Source organism: Hypanus sabinus, chromosome 12, assembly GCF_030144855.1.
Source record: "Hypanus sabinus isolate sHypSab1 chromosome 12, sHypSab1.hap1, whole genome shotgun sequence".
In the NCBI taxonomy this organism is placed as follows: domain Eukaryota; kingdom Metazoa; phylum Chordata; class Chondrichthyes; order Myliobatiformes; family Dasyatidae; genus Hypanus; species Hypanus sabinus.
The window spans coordinates 13,453,731-13,480,027 of record NC_082717.1 but is presented as its reverse complement, the minus strand read 5'-3'; the positions used below and the strand labels follow the sequence as shown (position 1 = coordinate 13,480,027).

Below are 26,297 nucleotides of genomic sequence, written 5' to 3'. Positions count from 1 at the left end.
AAGTACATTTATTATCAAAGCATATATACTATATACATCCTTGAAATTTATCATCTTACAGGTAGCCACAAAAACAAAGAGACTCAATAGAACCCATTACACCATTAAACACCCAATGTGCTTTACAAAATGAACAAATCACGCAAATAATAAAAAGTAAACAAATAACACTCAGAACTAAAGTTCACAAATGTGAGTCCACAGCTACGAAGCTAGACACAGCCGATCCAAGAGCCTGCTCATTACAGGCCACAGCTTCAATTCAGTGCAGAGACGTGATTAAAGTCATGAGTTTGACCCTTTCTTTTAAATTCAAGATTGTTTATTGTCATTTCCAGTACGCAAGTATAAAGGAGAACAAGATAATTGTTACTCTTGATATGATGTAGCCCCAAAAAATACACAATAAGATAAAGTACACAAAATAGATAGAATAAATACATTCAATAGCTAAATACATAGATTGATTGAATGTCCATAAAGTGACGCTAGGCACAGGAGTGTCTGTACATAAGGTGACTGACAGGAAACAATCAAGCAGTGGTGGTTGGGGGCACGGAGGGGTGGGTTAAGTGGATAGAGGTGTTGACCACCCCTACTTCTGAGTTTTTAACTTCTGTTATCACCACAGAAATGTTTAGGGCTCCTGAAATGACTTCCTTGCAATGGTCATTGTTGTGTAAACTTGCTTGCTGTGGTTTAATACTATAATTGCTTCCCTTCCATTGGGACTTTGCTTAACTGCCACTATTCTGTTTTGCTGTGCTCCATCGAGACCTTGGATATATAGGCTACGTAACTTTGCTGGCATCAATTAAAGGGTTTTGCAGTCCTAAACCGATCGGGCTTGAGCTGAGCAGTTACTATGGCAATGAGGCAGTTTCCTATCATTGCTGGCTTTTGCCCAGCTTATGTTCAAGAGATGTAGTCTCATTATTGGAACTCATGCCATTTTCCTGCCATTTTTAATAGACAATAGGCAATAGACAGTAGGTGCAGGAGTAGGCCATTCAGCCCTTCTAGCCAGCACCACCAATCACTGTAATCATGGCTGATCATCCACAATCAGTACCCCGTTCCTGCCCTCTCCCCATATCCCTTGACCCCACTATCTATAAGAGCTCTATCTAACTCTCTCTTGAATGCATCCAGAGACTTGGCCTCCACTGCCTTCTGGGGCAGAGCATTCCACATATCCACCACTCTCTGGGTGAAAAAGTTTTTCCGCATCTCTGTTCTAAATGGCCTACCCCTTATTCTTAAACTGTGGCCTCTAGTTCTGAACTTACCCATCAGCGGGAACATGCTTCCTGCCTCCAGCATGTCCAATCCCTTATTAATCTTGTATGTTTCAATCAGATCCCCTCTCGTCCTTCTAAATTCCAGTGTATACAAGCCCAGTCACTCCAATCTTTCAATATATGACAGTCCCACCATTCCGGAAATTAACCTTGTGAACCTACGCTGCACTCCCTCAATAGCAAGAATGTCCTTCCTCAAATTTGGAGACCAAAACTGCACACAATACTCCAGGTGTGGTCTCACCAGGGCCCTGTACAGCTGCAGAAGGACCTCTTTACTTCTATACTCAATTCCTCTTGTTATAAAAGCCAGCATGCCATTAGCTTTCTTCACTGCCTGCTGTACCTGCATGCTTGCTTTCATTGACTGATGTACAAGAACACCTAGATCTTGTTGTACTTCCCCTTTTCCTAACTTGACTCCATTTAGATAGTAATCTGCCTTCCTGTTCTTGCCACCAAAGTGGATAATCTCACATTTATCCACATTAAACTGCATCTGCCATACATTTGCCCACTCACCCAACCTGTCCAAGTCACCCTGCATTCTCATAACATCCTCCTGACATTTCACACTGCCACCCAGCTTTGTGTGATCAGCAAATTTGCTAATGTTACTTTTAATCCCTTCATCTAAATCATTAATGTATATTGTAAACAGCTGCGGTTCCAGCACCGAACCTTGCGGTACCCCACTGGTCACAGCCTGCCATTCCAAAAGGGACCTGTTAATTGCTACTCTTTGTTTCCTGTCAGCCAGCCAATTTTCAATCCATGTCAGTACTCTGCCCCCAATACCATGTGCCCTAATTTTGCCCACTAATCTCCTATGTGGGATTTTATCAAAAGCTTTCTGGAAGTCCAGGTACACTATATCCACTGGCTCTCCCTTGTCCATTTTCATAGTTACATCCTCTAATTTCTAGATTAAAATCTGCACTGCTAAACCTCCACTGCAACTTTGCATAGTAGAAACTGCTCATCGAGTGACTTGGGACTGGGTGAGTTAATTTATAAGATTACTGTATATATTTCTGCCCATGATCCAAATTCATAATGTCACGGTGAGCTTTTCAGGGCAACTCCTGACCTCATTATAACTTCATAAAATATTTATCTTGCTTTATAGAGAGATACTGCACAGTAACAGGTCCTTCTGTGCACCAGTTACACACATATGGCCAATTAATCTAGCAAGCCATACATCTTTGGAATGTGGGAAGAAATCGGAGTGTGCAGAGAAATTCCACACGGTCATGGAGAGAAACTCCTTACAGTACACAAAATGCACTGCAGATGCTGTGGTCAAATCCCATTTCGTCAAGCACCTCCACTCCGTCTGCCACAACAGACAGGATCTCCAGGTTGCCACCCACTTCCAACTCTGCTTCACATTCTCATTCGGATATGTCCATATACGGCCTCCTCTACTGCCATGATGAGGCCAAACTCAGGTTGGAGAAGCAATACCTCATATACCGTCTGGGTAGTCTCCAGCCCCTTGGTATGAACATCGAATTCTCCAACTCCCGGTAATTCCATCCCTCTCCCTTCCCCCATCCCATTTCACTCTGCCTCCTCTTCCAGCTGCCTATCACCTCTCTCATGATTCTGCCTTCTTCTACTACCCATAGTGCTTTCCCCTTACATTCTTACTTCACCTTTCCTGCCTATCCCCTCCCTGCTTCCCCTCCCCCACCCCTTGATCTTTCCTCTGATTGGTTTTTCACCTGGCACCTTCCCCCCACCTTCTTGCTGGGGCCCCTGCCCCTTGTTCTTCAGTCCTGATGAAGGGTCTTGGCCCGAAACGTTGACTGTTCGTTTCCACGGATGCTGCCCGACCATCTGAGTTCTGCCAGCTTGTTTGTATGTGTTAACTCCTTTGAAGCAGGTAGCTGGCTAACCACAACACTACCCTGCTACCTTTATTAAACTGTTCATGATTTCTGATTCTTCACCCAGACAAGAGTGTATCTATGAAATCCTATACCAAGGAAGGCTGAATTTCTATGAGCAAACTCTGAGTTTTATACACGTGGATACTCCACAGGTTTCTGCCGAACTTCTCCATTATAACAGACAGCCTCATTACTAATTCTCAATGCAAATTACAAGCCAACAGCTTTACAAGAAGGAGATGTTATAAAGATACCTATTGCTGAAGCCTGAAAATCCCTCCAGAGTAGTTGGGTGAAACTCCCCAGTTGTCCCAAGCACCATGAAGTCAAAGTGCACCTTTTGGGATAAAAGTATTCAAAACAGGATATATGAGCCATATGTTCTCATGCAGTCTGAACACTCCCCACAGAAATGAGAACAAAACTAATTGGAAGAACAATGATTTATCCCATAGGATATCATTGCAGTAAAGCCATTACTTCTCAATTAGTCAAGAAAACAAAATGTTAACAGCACTCAGACATCATTAGTCAACAGAGAGAAGGCTTGTAACTGGAGCTTTCATCATCTAATAGCCCACTTTTTCCAGCCCTGCCACTAAACAGAATTTATATTTTCATTTCAGGAACAGCTGCATCCATTGACATATTAAGCTCACAGCCCTTTTTGTCAACATGGTTTTGTCTCAACTAAACCCTGATCAAAAGCAATTTCCTTCGAACAATCTGCTCTCCATTTTGTAACAAAGTACTTCAAAAATGAATATCTGCAAATTTTCCATCAGAAGCACAAGAGAATCTGCAAAGACTGGAAATTCAGCATACCACACACAGAATTCAAAGTTCAAAGTTAATTTATTATCAAAGTACTTATAAGTGACCATATACAACCTGGAGATTCAGCTTCTTGTGGGCATACTCAAAAAATCTATAGAATTACAATACCAGAATCAATAAAAAAACTGCCCAACCTGGGCTTTCAACCAGAGTGCAGAAGACAACAAACTGTGCAAATAGCAAAAGAAGGAATAATAAAAAATAAATAAATAAGCAATAAATATCAAGAACATGAGATGAAGAGTCCTTGAAAGTGAGTCCATTTGTTGGGGGATCATTTCAATGATAGGACAAGAGAAGTTGAGTGAAGTTATCCCCCTTGGCTGAGGGGTAGTAATTGTTCCTGAATCTGGTGGTGTAAGTCCTGAGGCTCCTCTACCTCCTTCCTTATGGCAGCAGGAACACTTCTGGAGGAACTCAGCAGATTCAAGTTCAAGTTCAAGTTTATTGTCATTCAACCGTACACATTTTTACAGCTAAATGAAACAACATTTCTCCAGGACCAAGATGCAAAATTTATACTTAGATGGGGCGGCAGCACAGTAGCTAAGTGGTTAGCACAATGCTTTACAGTACAGGCAACCTGGGTTCAATTCCCACCGCTGCCTGTATGTTCTCCCTGTGCCATATGGATTTCTTCTAGGTGCTCCAGTTTCCTCCCACGTTCCAAAGACATTCCAGTTTGTGGGTTAATTGGTCATTGTAACTTGTCCTGTTATTAGGCCGGGATTAAATTTGGGGATTCCTGGACAGCATGGCTCAAAAGCCTGGAAGGGCCTACTCCATGCTGTATGTCGATAAATATCACATACAGCGCATATATACTGTAATTGATTTACTTATTTATTTTTTTTTCTATTCTTCTATTTTATGTATTGCTTTGAACTGCTGCTGCCAAGTTAACAAATTTCATGACACATGCCGGTGATAATAAACCTGATTCTGATAAAATAATATTAACACAATAACATCAACAGATAATTAGAAAAGTATTGTGTAGATATACAAGTTGACATAAAATGCATAAGTCTGACAGCATCTATGGAAAGGAATAAAGAGTCGACCGAGAGGCAATGTTGCAGCTATATAGGACCCTGGTCAGACTCCACTTGGAGTACTGTGCTCAATTCTGGTTGCCTCACTATAGGAAGGATGTGGAAACCATAGAAAGGGTGCAGAGGAGATTTACAAGAATGTTGCCTGGATTGGGGAGCATGTCTTATGAGAATAGGTTGAGTGAACTTGGCCTTTTCTCCTTGGAGCGATGGAGGATGAGAGGTGACCTGATTGAGGTGTACAAGATAATGAGAGGCATTGACTGTGTGGATAGTCAGAGGCTTTTTCCCAGGGCTGAAATGGCTAGCACGAGAGGGCATAGTTTTTAAGGTGCTTGGAAGTAGGTACAGAGGAGATGTCAGGGGTAAGTTTTTTTTACACAGAATGGTGAGTGCGTGGAATGGGCTGCCGGCGGAGGTGGTGGAGGTGGAAACAATAGGGTCTTTTAAGAGATTCCTGGATAGGTATATGGAGCTTAGAAAAATAGAGGGCTATGGGTAAGCCTAGGTAGTTCTAAGGTAAAGACATGTTCGGCACATTTTTGTGGGCCAAAGGGCCTGTATTGTGCTGTAGATTTTCTATGTTTCCATGCTTTGGCAGGTCAAGCAGCAACAGCAGGGTGAGGGCTTTAGTTTGAGGACTTCATCACAGTAGTGTAGCAGGTAGCATAATACTACTGTAGTGCCAGTCTTATTATTGGAGTTTGATTCCTACAGCTACCTGTCAGGAGTTTGTACATTCTCCCTGTGACGGCATGGGCTTCCGCTGCATGCTCCAGTTTCCTTCCACATTCTAAAGATGTACTGGTTATGGTTTGTGAGTTTTCACCAGAACCATGGCGACACTGTCAGCTGCCCCCGCACAATCCTCAGTCCATGTTGAATCTTCTGAACTCCAAGGGCAGTAAAAGCAGAGTTCTTGGATATTTTAAGGCAGAGATAAACAGATTCTTGAAAGACTTGATATGAGTGAACAGGAATGCAGAGTTGATGACAATGATCAGATCAGTTTGACCTCATTGAATGTCAGAGCCCGTCCATGGAGGTGGGTGACCTATTCCTGCACCGATACACGTGCTCTTGTGTATATATATGCATGTTTATATTCATTCCCAATTCAATCCACTCTTCTATTCCTTCCACAGACTCATGCAATTTCTCTTCTATACAAGTAATATCCAATTCTTTTTTGAAAATTAGGATTCAGTTCGCTTTTACCTCAATCTTGGTACGTACATCAATAATAAACACATTCCAATTGATTTTCTGAGCAGGAAGACAGGGTTGTATGGCCCACACTTGCTTCAATTTTGCACATTCTTTGTAACATTCATTCTAACACTTGAAGCAATTCTATCAAATCCTACCCTACAAGAATAAAGGGGAGATAAAAGAATAAAATTCAGCTGGGGATAGTTATAGCCAAACAGCTAAGATAAAGTAAGATACTGCCACAAGAAGGAAATATCCATCATGAAAGATCATCACCATCTGACCAATATTCAGGAAGGAGGGACAGAAGCCTGAAGTCCTATACCATCAGGTTCAAGAACACCTCTTTCCTTCATCTTACTTTTTTATTGTTAGTCTCTACAAGAAAGACATCAAAACCTTTCAACTAAGATCATAATACATAGGAGTAGAATTATGCCATTAAACCCATTGAATCTGCTCTGCCATTCCATCATGGCTGATTTATTATATGTCTCGATCCCATTCTCCTGCCTTTCTTCCTGTAACTTTTTACACCCTGACTAATCAAAAAACCTATCAATCTCTGCTTTCTTTGTCTCACATTATTACCTCTCCAGGCCATTTTCTAGCAGTCTGATGTTCACCTTCACCTCTTTATATATTTGAAAAAAAATTAGTATCCTCTTTTATATTATTGGCCAGCTTCTCCCACACAATATTTCACCTTTTCTCTCCTTATGGCTTTTTTTTTAGTTGCCCTCTGATGGTTTTTAAAAGCTTCCCAATCCTCTAACTTCCTATTAATTTTTGCTATATTATGTGCCCTCTCTTTTGCTTTTTTGCTGTCTTTGACTTCCCTTGTCAACCACAGTTGCCTCATCCTCCTTTTAGAATACTTCTTCATCTTGGTGAAGTATCTAACATGTCCCTTCCAAACTGCCCCAGAAACTCCAGCCATTACTGTTCTACTGTCATCCTTGCTGATGTCCCTTTTTAATCAGCTTTGGCCAGCTCTTTTCTCATGCCTCTGTTAGAAAACACTACCAAACAATGTAAGTACGAACATGTAGTATAGGATATTACTTTCTAAACAAGAAGATCCCAATCATGACTTCTAGTTGCAACTTTTTTTTAAATTCAGGAGCTAATTTAATGTGTTGCTATGCTGGTTAATTGGCTGTTGTGGAATCTTATTCCTTCATATTCCATCTCAACCAGCAATGGAAGACATTTACAGGTACTTCACATTCAATGTAATTGGACAATTGCACCACATGAGAAGTAAATGTGACAAGAATTAGTCAAGAATTCTTGAAGATTAAGGCCCCAAACCTGGTACTAACCTCATGGTCTGGCAAGCAGTAGTGAATCCTTCCCTCCCAAAAAATGTCAGTGTCTACATTCCTTCCACTCAGGACATCTTCTAGAGAAGCTGCCTCAAGAAGGTGACATCTATGATTAGGAATCCTCACTATTCGAGGCAAGCATCCTTCTTATTACTCAGCAATCCTAATTACATTTAGCTGGCTATGTTGGAAGGACCTTGTCGCATGCCACCATAAAACCTGCAAAACAGGGAGGAGGTGCAGAAGCCTAAAGACCTACACTTAATGATTCATAAATAGCTTCTTCCCCTCTACCATCAGATTTCTGAATGGTCTGTGAAGCCACGAATACCATCTTATTATTCCTTTTTTTAACCACCATTTATTTATTTTGTAATTCATAGTAATTTTTTGTCTCTGTTCTGTACTGGTCCTGAAAAACAACAAATATCATATCATACAGTACCCTGATAATAAATCTGATTCTGATTGTTATCATTGGGAGTCATGCTGTTGGAAAGAGATGCTTCAGCTCAATTCCTCCATGTCAACCAAGATGTCTACCTAGGCCAGTGTTTGGCCCATATTCCTCTAAACCTTTTCCATCCTGTACCTCTTCCCCGTGGAATGTGTGTGTTTTTCCTGAGTGCTCCGGTTGCCTCCCACATCCCAAAGACGTACCAGGTAGGTTAGTCATTGTAAATTGTCCTGTGATTAGGTTTGTGTTAATCTGGTTTGTTGGGAGTTGCTGGGCCAGCATGGCTTGAATGGCCAGAAAGGGCTACTCTGTGCTGTATCACCAAAATACTGCAAAATTAAGAATAAAAATGTACCTGTCCAAATGTCTTTTAAAGCATCAAAATCATAATTATACTTAGCTGGCTATGTTGGAAGGAGCTTTTGCATGCTTACCATAAGATGTGCAAAACAGACACTCCATTCTTTTTGTCACAGGCCCTTCGGGCCCAAAAAGCCTGCGCCACCTAATTACTCCCATGTGACCAATTAACCAACTAACTTGCACACTTTTGGAATGTGGGAGGAAACCGTAAAGCTGAGGAAGTCCATGTCACAATTGATGAGATGCCTGTGGGTGACACACGTCACAGCTCAGACAGTGAAACAAACATTGGAACTGCAGAGTCTGGAGATGTGGGCAATTAATTAAGAGATATAGCTGGAGTGTCTCTTTTACCTACCTTAGGTCTGTGTTCTATTCCAGCCCTGGTATGAATGCTGATGTGTTGGTAATGACAATGGCAACATTAATGCAGAATTAACTTCCCTCTACAAGATAAACCCATTGCACTCAGTTGTGAATCAAAGCCACAGCACAAAGAATAATATTGAAATGTCAGCAGGAAAATGACCTCCCAAAATCCTGGGCTTGGACATTGATTAGCTGGCTGAGCTTGATCTCATGTGTTGGGTTTGGGGTGGTTGGTTGTATATTCTGCTGAAAAATCCCAGTTGGATCAGTTTGACTAGATATTCTAAGGCAGAAGCTATCAACCAGGGAGTGGTGGACAGCTTTGTTTTATACAGTTATACAAAACTTTGAGGGGTATAGGATGAATGCATGGAAGTTTCTCCCCTCAGTTTGGGTAAGACTAGAACTAGAGATCATAGTTTTAGGGTGAAAGGTGAAATACTTAAGGAGAATCTGAGAAGAAATTTCTTCACTCAGATGGAGGTGCTGATGTGAAGTGAGCTGCTGATGGAAGTGGGAAATGCAGGGTCAATTATAACATTTAAGTGAAATTTGGAAAGATACTTTGATGGGAGGTGGTTGGAGGGATATGGTCTAGGTGCAGGTCGATGGGACAAGGTAAGGATCAGATTGACATAGACTAGATGGGCCAAATAGCCTGTTTCTGTGCTGTCGTACCTCATGACTATGCCTCTGTAACTGGGGTAGGAAGTGATGTTCAGGTTCATTACATCTACAAGCAGCAAGACACAACATTGATGGAGACATGGTCAATGCAGCAGTGAAATGTGGCAATACTGTATTTATAAATGAAGACTAGATATGTCAAATAAAAATTACATTCAAAGGCATATATTTTAGGTTTCATGATTGGCTTTATTTTCTGTAAAGCTGAAGATAAATCAATCAGATACATTTATATGAAATCTTGCACTTTCGGGAGTGGTGCTGTCATCGCAGTGTTCTGAAAACACTTTCCAGACTAATTTGCCAATAGTTGAGAAGTGCAAACATGTTTCAGTATTCTTCCACTGTCATCATTGCAGCAAAATCTTTGTACAGGATAACATTTTTATCTGGATCCACAGCAGCTGACAGCATCTCTTCCATCTCCTCCTGTGTAAATGGCTCTCCTTTGAAATGAAAGAATAATCTAATCATTTCTTTCTTTTTCCACTCTAACCATGGAATTGTGATATTCACAGGGATTGCATAAGTAAGCCATCAGTGTGAAGATGAAGGTTCAAAATGTAGAAGCATGTGGTTGTCTGTGCAGGAAACCGTAGATTCATTGGTTCATAGACTTCAGCTCGGGAACAGGCTCTTCAGTCCATTGCAACCATAACAATCGAGATGTCTATCTAAGATAATCCCATTTGCCTGCTTTTGGACCATAGCCTCTAAATCAGCGGGCTGTAATCATCGTGAGAGGTCATTCATTGGTGAGGCTGTGCAAAGTTTACAAAGAGCTCAGGGCCTTTTGAAACATTTCATCTCGCTTCTTTTTACTGGTCCCTGCCAAGTACCTAAAATATCTCAAGCCCTGTTGAAAAGTTCTGAAAGTTCCTGAGCTCTTTTTAAACCTTGCACAGCCTCACCAATGAACAACCTCTCACAGTGAATATAGAATGGTAATCCATGCATGGAGCAAGAACAGATTGGGGAGATCTTAGATTTTTTTTGCACCTGTAGTTACTCAGGAGATGGACACAGTGTCTATAGAAGTGACTCAAAGTGACATCAACTTCATAGACCCTATACAAATTACAGACGAGGAGGTGTTTGCTGTCTTAAGGGAAATTAGAATGGATAAATCTCTTGGTCATGACAAGGTGTTCCCTCAGTCCCTGTTGGAGTTGAGTGCAGGAATTGCTGGGGCCCTAGCAGAGATATTTAAATCATCCTTAGCAAGAGGTGAGGTACCAGAGGATTGGAGAATAGCCAGTGGTGTTCCACTATTTAAGAAAGGCTCTGAAAATAAACCAGGAAATTGCAGACCATGAGCCCGACATCCGTAGTGGGAAAGTTATTGGAAAGTATTCTAAGGGACCAGGTATATGAGCATTGGGATAGATGTAGACAGACATGGTCAGCATGGCTTTGTGCATGGTAGGTCACGTCTAACCAAGCATATATAGTTTTTTTGAGGAAGTTACTAGGAAAATTAATGGAGATAAGGTAGAGGATGTTGAGTCAATGAGCTGAGTGGCCTAATTCTGCTGTTATGTCTTATAGTCTTATCTTTGCTTTGTTTTGTTTTGCTTTGTTTCTGTCCAAATGTTTTTTAAGCCATCATTGTACCCACCTCTAACATTTCCTCTGGCAGCGCTTTCCATTCACTTGCTACCCTGAGTGAAAAAGTTGCCACTCAAGCCTCCTTTAAACCTCTCCTATCATCCTATCATCTTAAACCTATGCCCTTTAGTTTTACAGCAAAAAAAAGAACTACTGGAGGAACTCACTGGGTCAGGCAACATCTATGCAGGCAAAAATAATCAACATTCTGTGTCAAGATCCTGGCTCAACCTGAGTTGATTATCTCTCTGCTTCCATGAACTCTGCTGTTGCTCCAGATTATAATATCTGCAGTCTATTTTATTGCCTTCTATTTTGTTATAGCAGTAATACTAAAGTGGTAGCAGACAGATACCCACTGAATCTGTGAAATCAAATATGAATCAGGAAGCCAAGCCAAGTCCAGCTGGTTACACATCATATTATCTCCATTATTACAAAGCCTTTAGACTCAGAAATATTGCATGATAGTTTAGCAATGAGACTCACAGTCCTGAGATCTGGACCAAAATATTAACATAAGTTAAAAACAACTGCAGATGTTATACATCTGAAACAAAATACAAAATGCTTGAAACACAAACATACGAAGTGGGAGCAGATTTCTCAGCCCCTCAGGTCTGGTCTGATATTCAAGATTTTATGAATTTCATTATAATCACAACTCTGCTTTCCTATGCTGTTCATACTAGCAACTTTTCACTCCATACTTACTGAGTTACTATTTTCTCTGTTTCCACTGCTCTTTGAGGAAGAGACTTCCAAAGATTCACAGACCTCTGAGAAAAAAATTCTTATCTGCTTTCTGCTGGAATTTTTTTTAAAAGGCAAGCCCTCATTCTAGATTTAGCATGTGTCACCAGGCTCAAGGATAGCTTCCATCTCACTGTTATCAGATTCCTGAATGAATCTGTTGTGCAACAAAATGGATGCTTGACCTCACAATCTACCTTGTTCTGATCTTGCACTTTATTGCTTACCTGCACGACACTTTTCTCTGTAACTTTTACACATTATTCTACATTGTGATTGATTTACCTTGTTCTGCCTCTATGCACTGTGTAATGATTTGATCTGTATGAACAATATGCAACACTCTATCTTTCATTGTATCTTGGTACATGTGACAATAATAAACAAATACCAAAGATTTATTCACAAAAAGAAACATTCTCTCTACATTTGTCCTGTCAAGACTCCTTAATCAAATCACCCCTCACTCTTTTAGATACCAATTGATACAACCTACATTGACCCACCTTTTCTTATAAATAAAATCTCACTGATTCCATTGACTAGTCTGGTAAACCTTCTCTGAATTACAGCTGATACATTTAATTCCTTCTTTAAATGAGGGCACTAGATCTGCATACAGTAGATAGCATGGTATACAGTAAGGAGGCACGGGATCCAAGGAGACCTTGCTCTGTGGATCCAGAATTGGCTTGCCCACAGAAGGCAAAGGGTGGTTGTAGATGGTTCACATTCTGCATGGAGGACAGTGAACCATGGTGTCCTGCAGGGATCTGATCTGGAACCTCTCCTCTTTGAAGTTTTTATAAATGACCTGAGTGAGGAAGTAGAAGGGTGGATTAGTAAGTTTGCTACTAACACAAAAGTTGGGGGTGTTGTGGATAGTCTGGAAGTTTGTCAGAGGTTACAGCAGGACATCGACAGGATGCAGAACTGGGCTGAGAAGTGGCAGATGGAGTTTTACTCAGATAAGTGTGAAGTGTTCATTACAGTAGGTAAAATTTGAAGACAAAATGTAGTATTAATGGTAAGACTCTTGGTAGTGTGGAGAATCAGTGAGATCTTGGGATCCATGTCCATAGGACACTCAAAGCTGCTGGGCAGGTTGACAGTGTTGTTAAGAAAGCGTTTGGTGTGATGGCCTTCATTAGCCATGTGATTGAGTTCAAGAGCTGTGAGGTAATGTTGCAGCTATATAGGACCCTGGTCAGACCCCACTTGGATTACTGTGTTCACCTCACTAGAGAAAGGATGTGGATACTATAGACAGAGTGCAGAGGAGATTTACAAAGATGTTGCTTGGATTGGAGCACATTCCTTATGAGAATTGGTTGAGTGAACTTAGCCTTTTCTCCTTGGAACGAGGGAGGTTGAGAGATGACTTGATAGAGATGTTGAGAGGCATTGATCATATGGATAGCCAGATGGTTTTTCCCAGGGCTGAAATGGTTAACATGAGGGGCCACAGTTTTAAGCTGCTTGGAAATGGGTACAAGGGAGATGTCAGAGGTAAGTTTTCCACACAGAGAATGGTGGGTGTGTGGAATGCACTGCCAGCGATGGTGATAGAGGCGGATACAATAGGGTCTTTTAAAAGACTCTTAGAAAGGTACATGGAGTTTAGAAAAATAGAGGGCTATGTGGTAGGGAAATTCTAGACAGTTTCTAGAGTAGGTTACATGGTTAGGGTTGGAGCGTGGTCAAGTGGTTAAGGCGTTGTCTGGTGATCTGAAGGTCACTTGTTCGAGCCTCAGCTAAGGCAGCATGTTGTGTCCTTGAGCAAGGCACTTAACCACACAATACTCTGCATCGACACTGGTGCCAAGCTGTATCGGTCCTTGCCCTTCCATTGGACAACATCAGTGGTGTAGAGAGGGGAGACTTGCAGCATGGGCAACTGCCGGTCTTCCATACAATCCTGCCCAGGCCTATGCCCTGGAAACTTTCCAAGGCGCAAATCTATGGTCTCTCGAAACTAATGGATGTCTATTACATGGTTAGCACAACATTGAGGGCTGAAGGGCCTGTTAGGTGCTGTAGATTTCTTTGTTCTATGTACAGTACGTGGTCTTATAAATGGCCTATATAAATGACAGCAAGGTGGAGATACATCTCTACCAAAGGAGGTGTAAGGCCCTCTTTTCTCCCACCAGCCTGCAGGTCACCTTTAGGCAAGGTGTAGCTCTTGCTTAGCCCTTCTGATCAGGGTCACGTGAAACCACGGGAGCAGGAGGTGGATGGCCATATGAACAGCTGGTGCATATCAGAAATTCTAGTTATGTGACCACTGACACCAGGCAGACAGTCTCTGGAGGAGGTTGATAATGGCTGGAGTCACCCATCTTGTAAAGACACTGGCCAGAAAACAATGGCAAACCACTTCTGTAGAAAAATTTGCCAAGAACAATCATGGTCATGGATGAGACCATGATTACCCTTGTCAATACAACACAGCACATAATGATAGTGATGATATATAGCTGAAGCATAATGAAAGGTTAAGAGGGATAGAGGAATAAAAATGAGATAACATCCATTGTTTATCCAGAGACAGGTAGATATTTGAAAGTTACTGCCTGAAAAGATGCCATGGATGTCCTCATTGTGCTGAAAGAATAATGAGGTATATTGGAAGACAAATGACCTAATACTTTTAAGTGAGTTTGTGTAGATAAGTAGAATGGTTGGCATAGACATAGTGAGCTGAAGGTCCTGTTTCTGTGCTGTACACCCTCTGACTACAAGACCAGCAGCACATGGTGCTGGAAGCTGGGATTAGATTGAAAAGTGTGACATGGCAGTGTAGTGGTTAGCACAATACTTTACAGTACCAGCGACCGGGGCTCGATTCCTGCTGCTGCCTGTAACGAGCTTGTTCATTCTCTTGATGATCACGTGGATTTATTCTGGTGGCTCCAGTTTCCTCCCACAGTCCAAAGGTGAATCAGTTGACAGGTGAATTAGTCATTGTAAACTGCCCCATGATTAGATTAGCATTAAACCAGGGGATTGTTGGCCTGCGTGGCTCAAAAGGCCAGAAGGGCCTATTATGCGCTGTATCTCGATATGCAAAATAAATAAATAACTATTTTTCCCTGCATAGTTGCTGTTGAGGTCTGTCACTGTTGTGTCATCAGAGAGCTTGAAGATTCAGTCTGAACTGAGAACTGAATCTAGCATAAATGTCAACCATCAGTACTGGAGTCAACACGCAGCCCTGGAGTACGCCAGGTGCTCAACCTGATTTATCTGCCATTTTTCCACCCATATCTGTAATGCACTAAGATCAATTTATGGTGTCCAGTTAACCCACCAACCTACACACTTTTGGGATGTTGGAAGAAACCCATGTAGTCTGAGGGAGAGTGTGCAAACTCCACACAGTCAGTACCACAGAGTCTGATCACTGGCACCATGAGGCAGCAGCATTAGAATTAACCATTTTCTGGCGAGAGTGTCCAGCACCAGACAGTCACAGTCACAGAATGAAAAGTCAACCAGAGATGAAGGGATAGTGAAACTCTGAAATCGGTTGAGGCTTAGTAACTGTGTACGTTCAAGACCAAGTGCAATAACTATTTGGTTAATCAGGGAATTAAGGGATTTGGGTCAGTCAAGGAAAATGGCAATGAGGCAAAAAATATAGTGGAGGAGACCTTTGCTTTTCTCTCTTATACTACATACAAATCCTAATTTGTGATAGTGCTATCTGTAATAGCATTGAAATCCATTCAGTTCATAGGTGAACAAGAACAAATGGTCTTACCAGCAGTCCTAGTTCCTGTGAATGAACAGTATGCCTGTTTCAACTGAAGCTATGATATCTGATCCCATAATAAGATCCATTTTATCTACCCACCAGTCTCTGAACTAAAAGTGCCTAATTGCAATTAAACACTTTGCAAATATTATTCCATCATTTATACAAATGTCACAGACCAAACAAATAAAATGTTGACACAGCTTTACTGGACTGAAAGTGAAACCAGCAATCATATGACAGCATTTAGACTACAAGTCCATAAGGCATTGGAGCAGAATGTGGCCATTTGGTCTATCAAACTTGCTCTGTCATTTGATCAAGGCCGATTTAATTTTCCACAATTTGCTTGTAACTTGATGCACTTGTGAATCAAGAACCTATCAGCCTCCACTTTAAAGATATCCAATGACGAGGCCTTCACAGCAATGAATTCCACAGATTCAGCACCTTCTTTCTAAAGAAATTCCTCCTCATTTCTGTTCTAAAGGTTCAAAAGTTAATTTATTATCAAAGTATACAACATGAAAGTCTTCTTCTCCAGGTAGCCATGAAACCAAGGAGAGAAAGAAAGGCAGTCCCCAAATCCCCCCTCCCCACACAAAAAATGAACAAAAATGGAACAGGTATATCAACCCCCAAATTCCTCCTTCCACACAAAAAAACAAACAAAATGGAACAGTCACATCGACCCCCAAATCCCCCTCCTGCACAAAAAATACAAACAAGACAGAACAGACACGTCTCCAAATCCTTCCTCCTGCACAAAAAAAAAGATCAGGTGCAAAACACAGAATATGAAGAAAACTATAAGACTAGAAAAATTCTATAGTCCAAGTCCACATCCAAAACACAGAAAACCTGGGCAACATTCTCCAGGCCCAGCAGCAGACCTTTCCCTTTCCACAGCAGAGCCATTAAAATGTAGGCAGCCAGCGCTCACCCTCAGAACTCACCTCAATGCTTCAATCACCCTCATTGCTTTAACTGGCGAAAAGGAGATGAAGAATGGCTTGCGCCCCGTCCCGCAGCCTTCTCACCAAAAAGTTCCCACATACTGTCTCTGTATGCTGGAATCCTCTCTGAGACTGCAAAGCACTGAAGCATCCAAACAATCTCCAAATTTTCGTATTTGCCTTAATATTTCAATCTCCCTCATCGCTTTAATCAACAAAATGGAATCAAACATCGGCTCACAGCCTGCCCACCATGAAGTCCCACATGCTGCCTCTGCCTCCCAGGATTCTCTCAGAGAAAGTAGAGGGCTGAAACACCCAAACAATCTCCAAACAGCAAATCACAGGCTCCTACATTTCCAGAATCACATCCAAGATAAAAAAACAACCATGAAAGGCATAAAAGAAGTGAAATATATGGTTTCATGATCTACGATTCATGAAGGGACGTCTTTGCATTCTGAGACTGTGACCTCTGGTCAAAGGCTCTCTCACTAGTAGAAAGATCCGCTCCACTCTATCTAGGTTTTTCAATGTTCAGTAGGCTCCAATGAGGTCTCTCCCTATTCTTCTAATCTCCAGCAAGTTACTTTTTTTCTCTAATTGTCACAAAATGTTTCAGCACCAATTAATTTCTCTTGATTGTTCACAGTTATGAAGGCATAGAAATCTTGCTCATAACAAGTTCCCAGAATAGCGTGATGTGTGATTGGTCAGTTTGTCATTTGTGCCATTGGCTGTTGACGTTTCCTTTGGTATCATTAGACCTTTTATATCCACTTGGATGGACTACTCAAGTAATATTTCACATTAGGTATTCCAGACCAGTATTTCTCTGTATCTTATTCTATGTAGTTAAAAACATATAGCACTGTCAAGAGCTTTTCTGTACACTTCCAACTGCAGACATAGTACATTCAGCATGTGCAAACATCTTTTACTTGCTCTGGAAAAGGCTTTTCTGTCATACAGTTTTAACATAAAGGAGCCCTTTGTCAGTAGTACTCGCTGCACTGTAATGATCTGTCAACTTTCAAGTCAATGGATCCTCCATATGTGACCGCAGTTATTCTCTCCTTGTATTACCTTAAAAGTCTTTCCATTTCTTTGGATCCCTCCTGATAAGTTTTCTGTAATTTCTGTTTAACTTTCCATTTGTGTTCAAATCTTAAACTGCATGCGTGTTTCAGGTTTTGATTTGCTCCTAATTGTCATTGATGCATGTCACATTAATGAACAATACCCCCTAATGCATTTACCAAAGAACTTTTTTCTTAAATGTTTGCTTCATAGAGTTGTACCACATAAAAATGGTCTCATCAGTCAATTACATTTATGCAAACCTATTTGCCTACATCAAATCTGCATCCTTCTGTGTCTTCCCTATTTAAGTGTCTGTCTAAACACATTGATTGTATTTGATTCTACCCAACTCCTCTGGCAACAAATGGCAGACATCAAACACTTTTTCTTTGTAAAAAAAATTTCCCTCAAATCCCCTTTGAACCTCCTTCCTCTCACTTTAAATCTGTTGCCTCTTGTATCATGAGAAAACATTCTGGTACCTACTCCATCTATGCCTCTTATAATTTTATGTACTTCTATTAGATCATACCTCAGCTTCCTTCATTCCAGGGAAAATACACCCAGCCTATCAAATCCTGGTGAATATCTCTCTCTGATACAATCACATTAGTGTTGGCGCGTGCCCTAGTGGGCAAGGCATCAGACTAGTTGCCTGAAGGTCACTGGTTCAAGCCTCAGCTGAGGCAGCGTGTTTGTGTCCTTGAGCAAGACACTTAACAACACATAGCTCTGCAACGTCACCGGTGCCAAACAGCTTGGATCCTAGTGCCCTTCCCTTGAACAACATCGGTGGCATGGAGAGGGGAAGGCCTGCAGATTGGGCAACTGCCGGTCTCCCATACAACCCTGCCCAGGCCTGCACCCTGGAAACTCCAGGCACAGATCCATGGTCTCTCGAGACTGCCGGATGCCACCACCACCACAATCACATCCTTCCTATAGTGTGACAACCAAAACTACACAAAATACTCTACTCCAAGTGCAGTCTAACTACTGTTGTAGCATTCATATTCTATGCTCCAAGCCATGAAGGCAAGCATGCCATATGCCTTCTACTTTGCCCTAACTACCCATATTACTACTTTCAGGCCACTGTAGACTTGATCCCAAAAGTTCTTCTATTCATCAGCATTCCTTAGGTGCCCATGCTCCACCCCTATTTGCCTTCCCAGAATGCATTTGTTGGGATGAAGTTCCACTTGCCAGCTCTCTGTTAACTTTCCATTTGTTCTACATCCTGCTGTACCTTTAAGTGACCTTCCTTACAATTTACAACATTGCCAAGTCTACAAATTTACTTATCAGACCTCCTATACTCATATCCAGTCATTAATATATATCACAAACAACAAGGGTCCTAGCACTAATCCCTGCACTCATCACAGATTTCTAATCAGAAAAACATCCATCCTCTTCTACTCTCTGCCTCCTATCAGCAAGGCAACTTTGGATCCAGTTAGCCAGCTTGCCTCAGATCTCATGTGCCTTTACCTTCTGCATGGGCCTACCATGTGGTATATTGTTCAATGCTGTACTAAAGTCTAGAGTGAACATCAATTGCTCTGCCAATCTCAAAAAAGCTCAATCAAATTAGTGAGATAGGATTTTCCTGATCAGACCTTACCTTTCCAAGTGTATATAAATCCTATCTCTTGGGATCTTCTCCAATCACCATCTCACGGGCTTGAGGTTATCTTGCTTATCTCTGCTGGTTTCTTAACTAAAGGGACAACATTAACTACCTGGCAACTCACCTGTGGCTAACAAAGTCACATAAATCTCTGGCAAGGTACCCCCAGCCATCTTCTCCCTTGCTTCTAAAAATTCAGAAATCAGGGGCACAGAGTAATTTGAGTACCCTAGTTTATTTTAAGGTTAACTTATAGATTGAGTCAGTAGTAAGGAAGGCAAATGTAATGTTGGCATTCATTTTGAGAGAACTAAAACATAAAAGCAATCAAGTATTGCTGAAGCCTTTTAAGGCATTGGTTAGATCACACCTGGAATATTGTGAGTAATTTTGAGGCACGCACCTAAGGAAGGATGGTCTGGCCCTGAAGGGGGTCCAGAGGAGGTTCACAAGAAGAACCCCTGAACTGAACGGTTTAATGTATGAGGATAATGTCTCCAGGCTTGTACTTGATGAGAGTTCTGAAGAATGATGGGGCATCTCATTGAAACCAACTGGGTACTGAAAGGACTTGACAGAGTGGATGTAGAGAGAATATTTCATTGGTAGTAGAGTCAGGGAACTGACAATGTACCCTAAGAATAAAGGAATATCCCTTTAAAATTGAGATGAAGAGGAATTTCTTCAGTCAGAGGCCAAAATTGGAAATCTGTGGAATTTGCTGCCAGTGAGAGCTATGGGGGCCAAGTCATTGGATGTATTTTCAACAGAGATTGATAGGTCCATCGGAAAAAGTTTGAAAGAAAAACAGATCAAGCATGATTGATTGAATGATGGAGCAGACTCAATGGGTTGAATGGCCTAATTCTGCTCCTATATATTTGTGGTCTTATTGTCTTCTCAGAGTAACCTGAGATATATCACATCAGATCCTGAGGATTTCTCAACCCTTATATTTCCTATCCTGTTTTGAATACAGTGGACATGCGCACTGTCACACCTGGGTCTGCTATGTAATTTTACACCAGTAGTCATTCTGTACGATGTGAGCTTCAACAGTAAAGGTGAGGACATTGTTCACTGTGCAAACAATCTAACTAATCATCAGGAAAAAAAACATTAAAATGTGCTTCTTACATTCTGCCTGATGGAAGAGGGACTTTTATTTATAAAGGTTGGAGAGAAGATTGAGGGAAAGGGTGATAACAAAAAGCTAAAGTTCTTAAATGGTTGGAGGAAAGGGAGAAGGACAGTAGTACAGAACATTGGTGGAAATACAAGTAAGAGTGCCTGAACCTGCTTCTACTCCATCTCCACAGTATGTGACTGTGAAGTTATAAAATCAGAGAGGGTAGCACACATCAGGTGGTGGAGGAATTCAGGAGGTCAGACAGCACCTTTGCAAGGGAATAAACATTTGACATTTTGGGCTGAGATCCTTCATCAGGACTGGAAAGGAAGCAAGAAGAAGCCAGAATGAAAGTGGGGGGAGGAGAAAGAGTTCAAGCTGGCAGATCAGAGGTAAAACCAGGTAAGGTGTGCAGGGGGGGATGAAGTAAGAAGCTGAGAGATGATAGGTGGAAGAGGTTAAGGGCTGAAGAAGAAAGAATCTAGTAGGAGAGGATAGTGGATGATGGGAGAAAGAGAAGGAGAAGCACTGGAGGGAGGTGAGGAGGAGAGAAAGGGTGAGACAAGAACTAGATTGGGGATGGAAAAGAAAAGAAGGGGAGGGGGAAGAGATTACTGGATTTTGGAAAAATCAATGTTCATGCTGTTAGGTGGAGGCTCCTCTTAGAGTGTTGCTTCTCCAACCTGAGAGTGGCCTCATTGTGGCAGTAGAGGAAGTCAAGGACTGACATGTTGGAATGGGAATGAGGAGTGGAATTAAAATAGTTGCCCACTGGGAAATTCTCCCTTTTGTGGATGGAGTAAAATCAAAAAGGTAAAGATTTGAAGACCGAAACAAAAAAAAATGAGAGTGGTACAAACAAATGCCAACACAGTTACAAAATCCCTTCAAGAGATCTTAAACAGAGATTGTGTGACAAGTATCAATCAAAATATGTTTTAAGTTCTGATGTGCTTTTACTAATCCTACAAAAAGACGTGTTCTTCTTTAAACAACTTCAAGTAATTATACCTCACAAAATAAATATTCTTGTGGAGGGAAGCCAATATGGACATTAGTCAAATTCTAATCATATTCCATTTAGTTGGAGTGGAACATGTTAATTCAAGAGTGTGAGAGTTGATTTTAATCATTGACCACGACCAAGTTACAGATAATCTCTCTAACAACCGGTGAAAAACTATTAATATACTTGATAAATGAACTTTGCTGTACTTCTAAATGACAAGGCACAAATTAATGAGGAAGACAGAGAAGCAATCTCTGTATAAAAACAAGAGATTAAATCATGAACCTTGATTTGCTTAGTTTTAAAAGGATAGCATACTTAAACTAGAACAGTATTTTAAACAGTACACCAGATCTTTAAATTCTAAGTATATTTTGAGACTTGGATTGCATATTGACCTCCAAGAGTACCACAACCTTGTTGTTGTTTGGAGGCTTGTGTGACTCAATGACCCAGAGAGCTAAATTGGCTAGAGTCAGAGCTTTATGCTTTGGTTCTTGATAGGGTCACACATGTCAAACAGGTCAAAAAGTAGAGGTTAGACTAAAACATTCATTTCTCCAGGCTCGGGGGTTCAGCTCAGGGCTAACATCCCTAACTGGTCAACTGTTACAGAAACAGCAATGAAGAATCCTTCTACATCTGTGTGCAAAGGTATACCTGAATCTCTACCTGAGACTTGAATGACCGACAATAGTGAATTACAGGAAGCTACAGTCATGATGCAGAAAGCCAAAGACAGACAGAGAGGGAGGCCTTCATTGCTGCCCTAAACCCCAGCGGTGTAATGGGCAATAAATAATTAACCAAATTTCAAATGCAGCATAGTTGTTTTAACACTTAATAATCATTAAACATGTCCTGATAGGTGCTCAAATAAGAGGAAGAGATTTCTGTCCCATTGCTGATCAACATTTTACAAAAGAACATCAGAATTCTGAGCAGGACTAGGCCATCTGATATTTTCCACCTCCTCTGCCATTCATCCAGATCACTATTTATCTTCTACACAGCTCCATTTTCCTTCACTATCTCTAAAATCCTTTAATATACATAAATCTATTGAACTCAGATTAGAATGCAATCAATGACTGCACCTCTACAATCCTCTGGGAAAGAGAATTACAGTTTCACCATCTTCTTCATCTGAGTTTTAAGTAGTCTACCTCTTATTCTAAAATACTCTGCTATGGGAAACATCTTCCCTGTAATCATACTGTCAAGTGCTATAAGAACTTTGCAAGTCTCAGTGAGGTGACCTCTTACTCTTTTAGACTCCGGAGAACATAAGCTTAGACAAGGCAAGTCTGTCATGCCAAGAACTAGTCTGGTGAGACTTTGCTGCACTCTCTGAGTTGCAAGTATATCCTGTACAAAACACTCCAGGTATTTCACAAAGGATGTATAAAATATATTAACTAATATTCTCCCATAATGAAGACTGACATAGCATTTGATTACCAAATTGCTTGCTGCACTTGTATACTAATTTTAAGTGACGTGTATAAAAAATCCACATCCCTGTTAAGATCAATATTTCCCATTATTTCACCATTTAAAAATTACTCTGCTTTTCTGTTTGTGCTGGTGGATGATATTTTTCAAAATTATATTCTTTCTGCCGTGTCTCACCTACTCAATCAATTTGTCTTTACCTCCATGAACCCCCTCCCCCATCACAATCCCACTTGGATTTATACCATTAACAAATTTGACAGCAAGACAACTGGTTCTCTCAGTCAGACTTCAGACATAGATTATGACAATCCGGGGCCCTGCAGCACCCTGCAACATAACTTCCTGTCTCTTGATCTCAGTTCCTAGACTAAAAAAATGTAAGCACGCCGTACACCTTCTTTACTACCCTATGATACTCTGCAGCCACTTTCAGGGAGCGATGGATTTGGACCCAAAATCTGCTTGTACGTCAACGCTGTTAAGGGTCTTATCATTGCGAGTGAACTTCCCTTTACATTTGATCTCACATTTGGCCAGATTAAATTCCATCTGCCATTTCTGTAAATGATCTATATCTTTCACTTTATCCCCAAGCAATCTATCACACTATCCACTCCACCAATTATTGCGTCGTCTGCAAAAGTGTTAACCTATCCACCCACATTTTCATCCAAGTAATTTAAATACATATACATTGGATTCCAGGTAATTGGGGCAACTGATTAATCAGGGCCAATTTATTTGGACTAACTCTTAAAGAACAAAAACTAATCGAGAAACTAGCTGGGATTCCTTTCACTTATTTGGGACAATGCTGCTTAATTGGGACAGGGGACTGTTGCCGGACAGTGTCAATCACGTGAACGTTGTGCGGCCATTAGGCACTATACTATGCATACAGCAAACAGTTTTTCAATAGCGTTAGTTGAATATATCTGTGTTCAAAAATCAGTGATTTTTGTTACTCATAGTTGGTGATGAATAAACCATAAAACTGCAGTTTTGTACATTCAGGCTTGAAGATGCCATAAATGGATGGGAGCGAAAAAGAAACAATTTCACTATTTCAACAAGTTAGGTACTACAAAGAATTTGAAGGCATCAACAATCATCTTCAATGTTACAATGAAAATGAAGATTTGTAAGAAGCAATCCACCTGTTTCCCATGCTCGTTCGTATTTATGTGCTGTACGTATGTCAAGTTCATAAACTGAGAGGATTGGTTTATAAAATCATAAGGGATATAGATGGTACTGTATTCATATTAATTTATATTTTTATTATACTTACATATGGATCATTGCAGAACACTGCTTGTTACCGACCCCCAGCTCTTCTATAGACGAGCCATTTCATCTTACACTTCTGCATGAGCCTACCATAATGCAACTGTTCTATATGGATTTCAATAAGGTGCTCGACAACATCCATAGCTCTACTTTCTCTAATCATCTTCATCACCTCCTCAAAAAACTCCAACAAGTTCCTGTACCAGGTCAATTTAAACCCTCCCTAGAAACTTTAACAAACTGACCCTCAACAGATGTAACCCATGTGATTTATACAGGTCCCACCTGCCCAAGAAACAGCTTTATGCTGAGGCCACATGAGTGAATCTGCAGATGCTGGAAATAAATAAAAACACAAAATTACTGGCAGAACTCAGCAGGCCAGACAGCATCTATGGGAGGAGGTAGTGACGACGTTTCAGGCCGAAACCCTTCTTCAGGAGTGAAGTAACATGGGATGGCCAAGGGGGTGATAAGAAGTGGGGGGAGGGATAAAGTAGAGAGCTAGGAAGTGATAGGTTGGAGGGAAATGGGCTAGGGGGAAGGTGGAGAATTATGGGAAATAAAAGAGAAAGAAAGGTAGAGCTGGGGGGAGATTATAGTTGGGGGGAGGTGAAAGAGAACCAGACTGAAATAATAGATAGGGATGGGGGTGGGGGGGGGTAGGGGTATCAACGGAGGTCTGTGAGTTGGATGTTCATGCCAACAGGTAGGAGGCTACCCAGGCGGGAGATAAGTTATTGCTCCATCCACCTGAGTGTGGCCTCATCTTGATGGCAGAGGAGGCCATGGACAGACATGTCGGAGTGGGAGTTGACTTTGGACTTGAAGTGTGTGGCCACAGGGAGATCCCGCCACTGCTGGAGGACTGAGCACCGGTGTTCGGCGAAACGGTCTCCCAGTCTGCGGCGGGTCTCCCTAATGTATAAATGGCCACATCGTGAGCACCGGATACAGTATATCACCCCAGTTGATCCCTGCAAACGGAAGAAGTGCTACACCTGCCCCCACACTTCTTCCCTCACCACCATCCCAGGCCCCCGACAGTCCTTTCAGGTGAGGCACCACTTCACCTGCGAGTCAACTGGGGTGATATACTGCATCTAGTGCTCCCAATGTAGCCATTTATACATTGGGGAGACCCGCTGCAGACTGGGAGACCATTTCGCCGAACACCGGCGCTCAGTCCTCCAGCAGTAGCGGGATCTCCCTGTGGCCACACACTTCAGTTCCACAGACCACTCCCACTCTGACATGTCTGTCCATGGCCTCCTCTACCGTCAAGATGAGGCCGCGCGCAGGTCGATGGAGCAATACCTTATCTCCCGCCTGGGTAGCCTCCTACCTGCCGGCATGAACATCCAACTCACAGACCTCCGTTGATACCCCTGCACCCCCCTTACCCCCATCGCTATCTATTATTTCAGTCTGGTTCTCTTTCTCTCTCTTTTTTCCCCCTCACTATAATCTCTCGCCAGCCCTACCTTTCTTTCTCTTTTATTTCCCATAATTCTCCACCTTCCCCCTAGCCCATTTCCCTCCAACCTATCACTTCCCAGCTCTCTACTTTATCCCTCACCCCACTTCTTATCCCCCCTTGACCATCCCATGTTACTTCACTCCTGATGAAGGTTTTCAGCCCGAAACGTCGTCACTACCTCCTCCCATAGATGCTGTCTGGCCTGCTGAGTTCTGCCAGCATTTTGTGTTTTTATTTATGTTGAGGCCCACAGGTTGAGTAGCCTGGGACACTGATAGAATGAACAAAGGTAATTTTGATTGAGTTGTCTCATATCATTAGATTCCTAACACCAAGATATAGTTCAGTTGTTTGGTACATACTTTGTCAAGTATCATTCAGAGACCTAACTGAAAATGAGTGCTAAAGAAAACTTTTATGAGCTTCACAATAAATACCATGTCACTTGAATGGAAAAAGCTACAGTGATGGATACAGCCCAGTACATCACAAGCAAAGCCCTCCCCATCAATGAACATGTTCAAATAGAGCACAGCCACAAGAAAGCAGCAGCTATCATCAAGGTCCCCTACCATCCAGCCTATGCCGTCTTCTCTCTACTACAATCAGCCAGGAGGTACAGAAGCCTTAG

At 41.6% G+C, this 26,297-nt stretch overlaps 1 protein-coding gene across 2 annotated transcripts in view; it reads right to left on the bottom strand.

Moving 5' to 3' along the window:
- Positions 1–26,297, bottom strand: part of efcab2 (EF-hand calcium binding domain 2) — a 112,357-nt gene that overhangs the window by 40,434 nt on the left and 45,626 nt on the right. Inside the window, exon 7 of one of the 2 annotated variants that reach the window (XM_059985561.1) lies at positions 9,668–9,953. The exons of the other annotated variant lie outside the window; for it this stretch is intronic. Coding sequence (XP_059841544.1) covers positions 9,838–9,953 — 116 coding nt within the window. The 3' untranslated portion in view covers positions 9,668–9,837. Of the gene's footprint in view, positions 1–9,667; positions 9,954–26,297 lie in introns of those variants that run through there. 2 annotated transcript variants of the gene reach the window in all.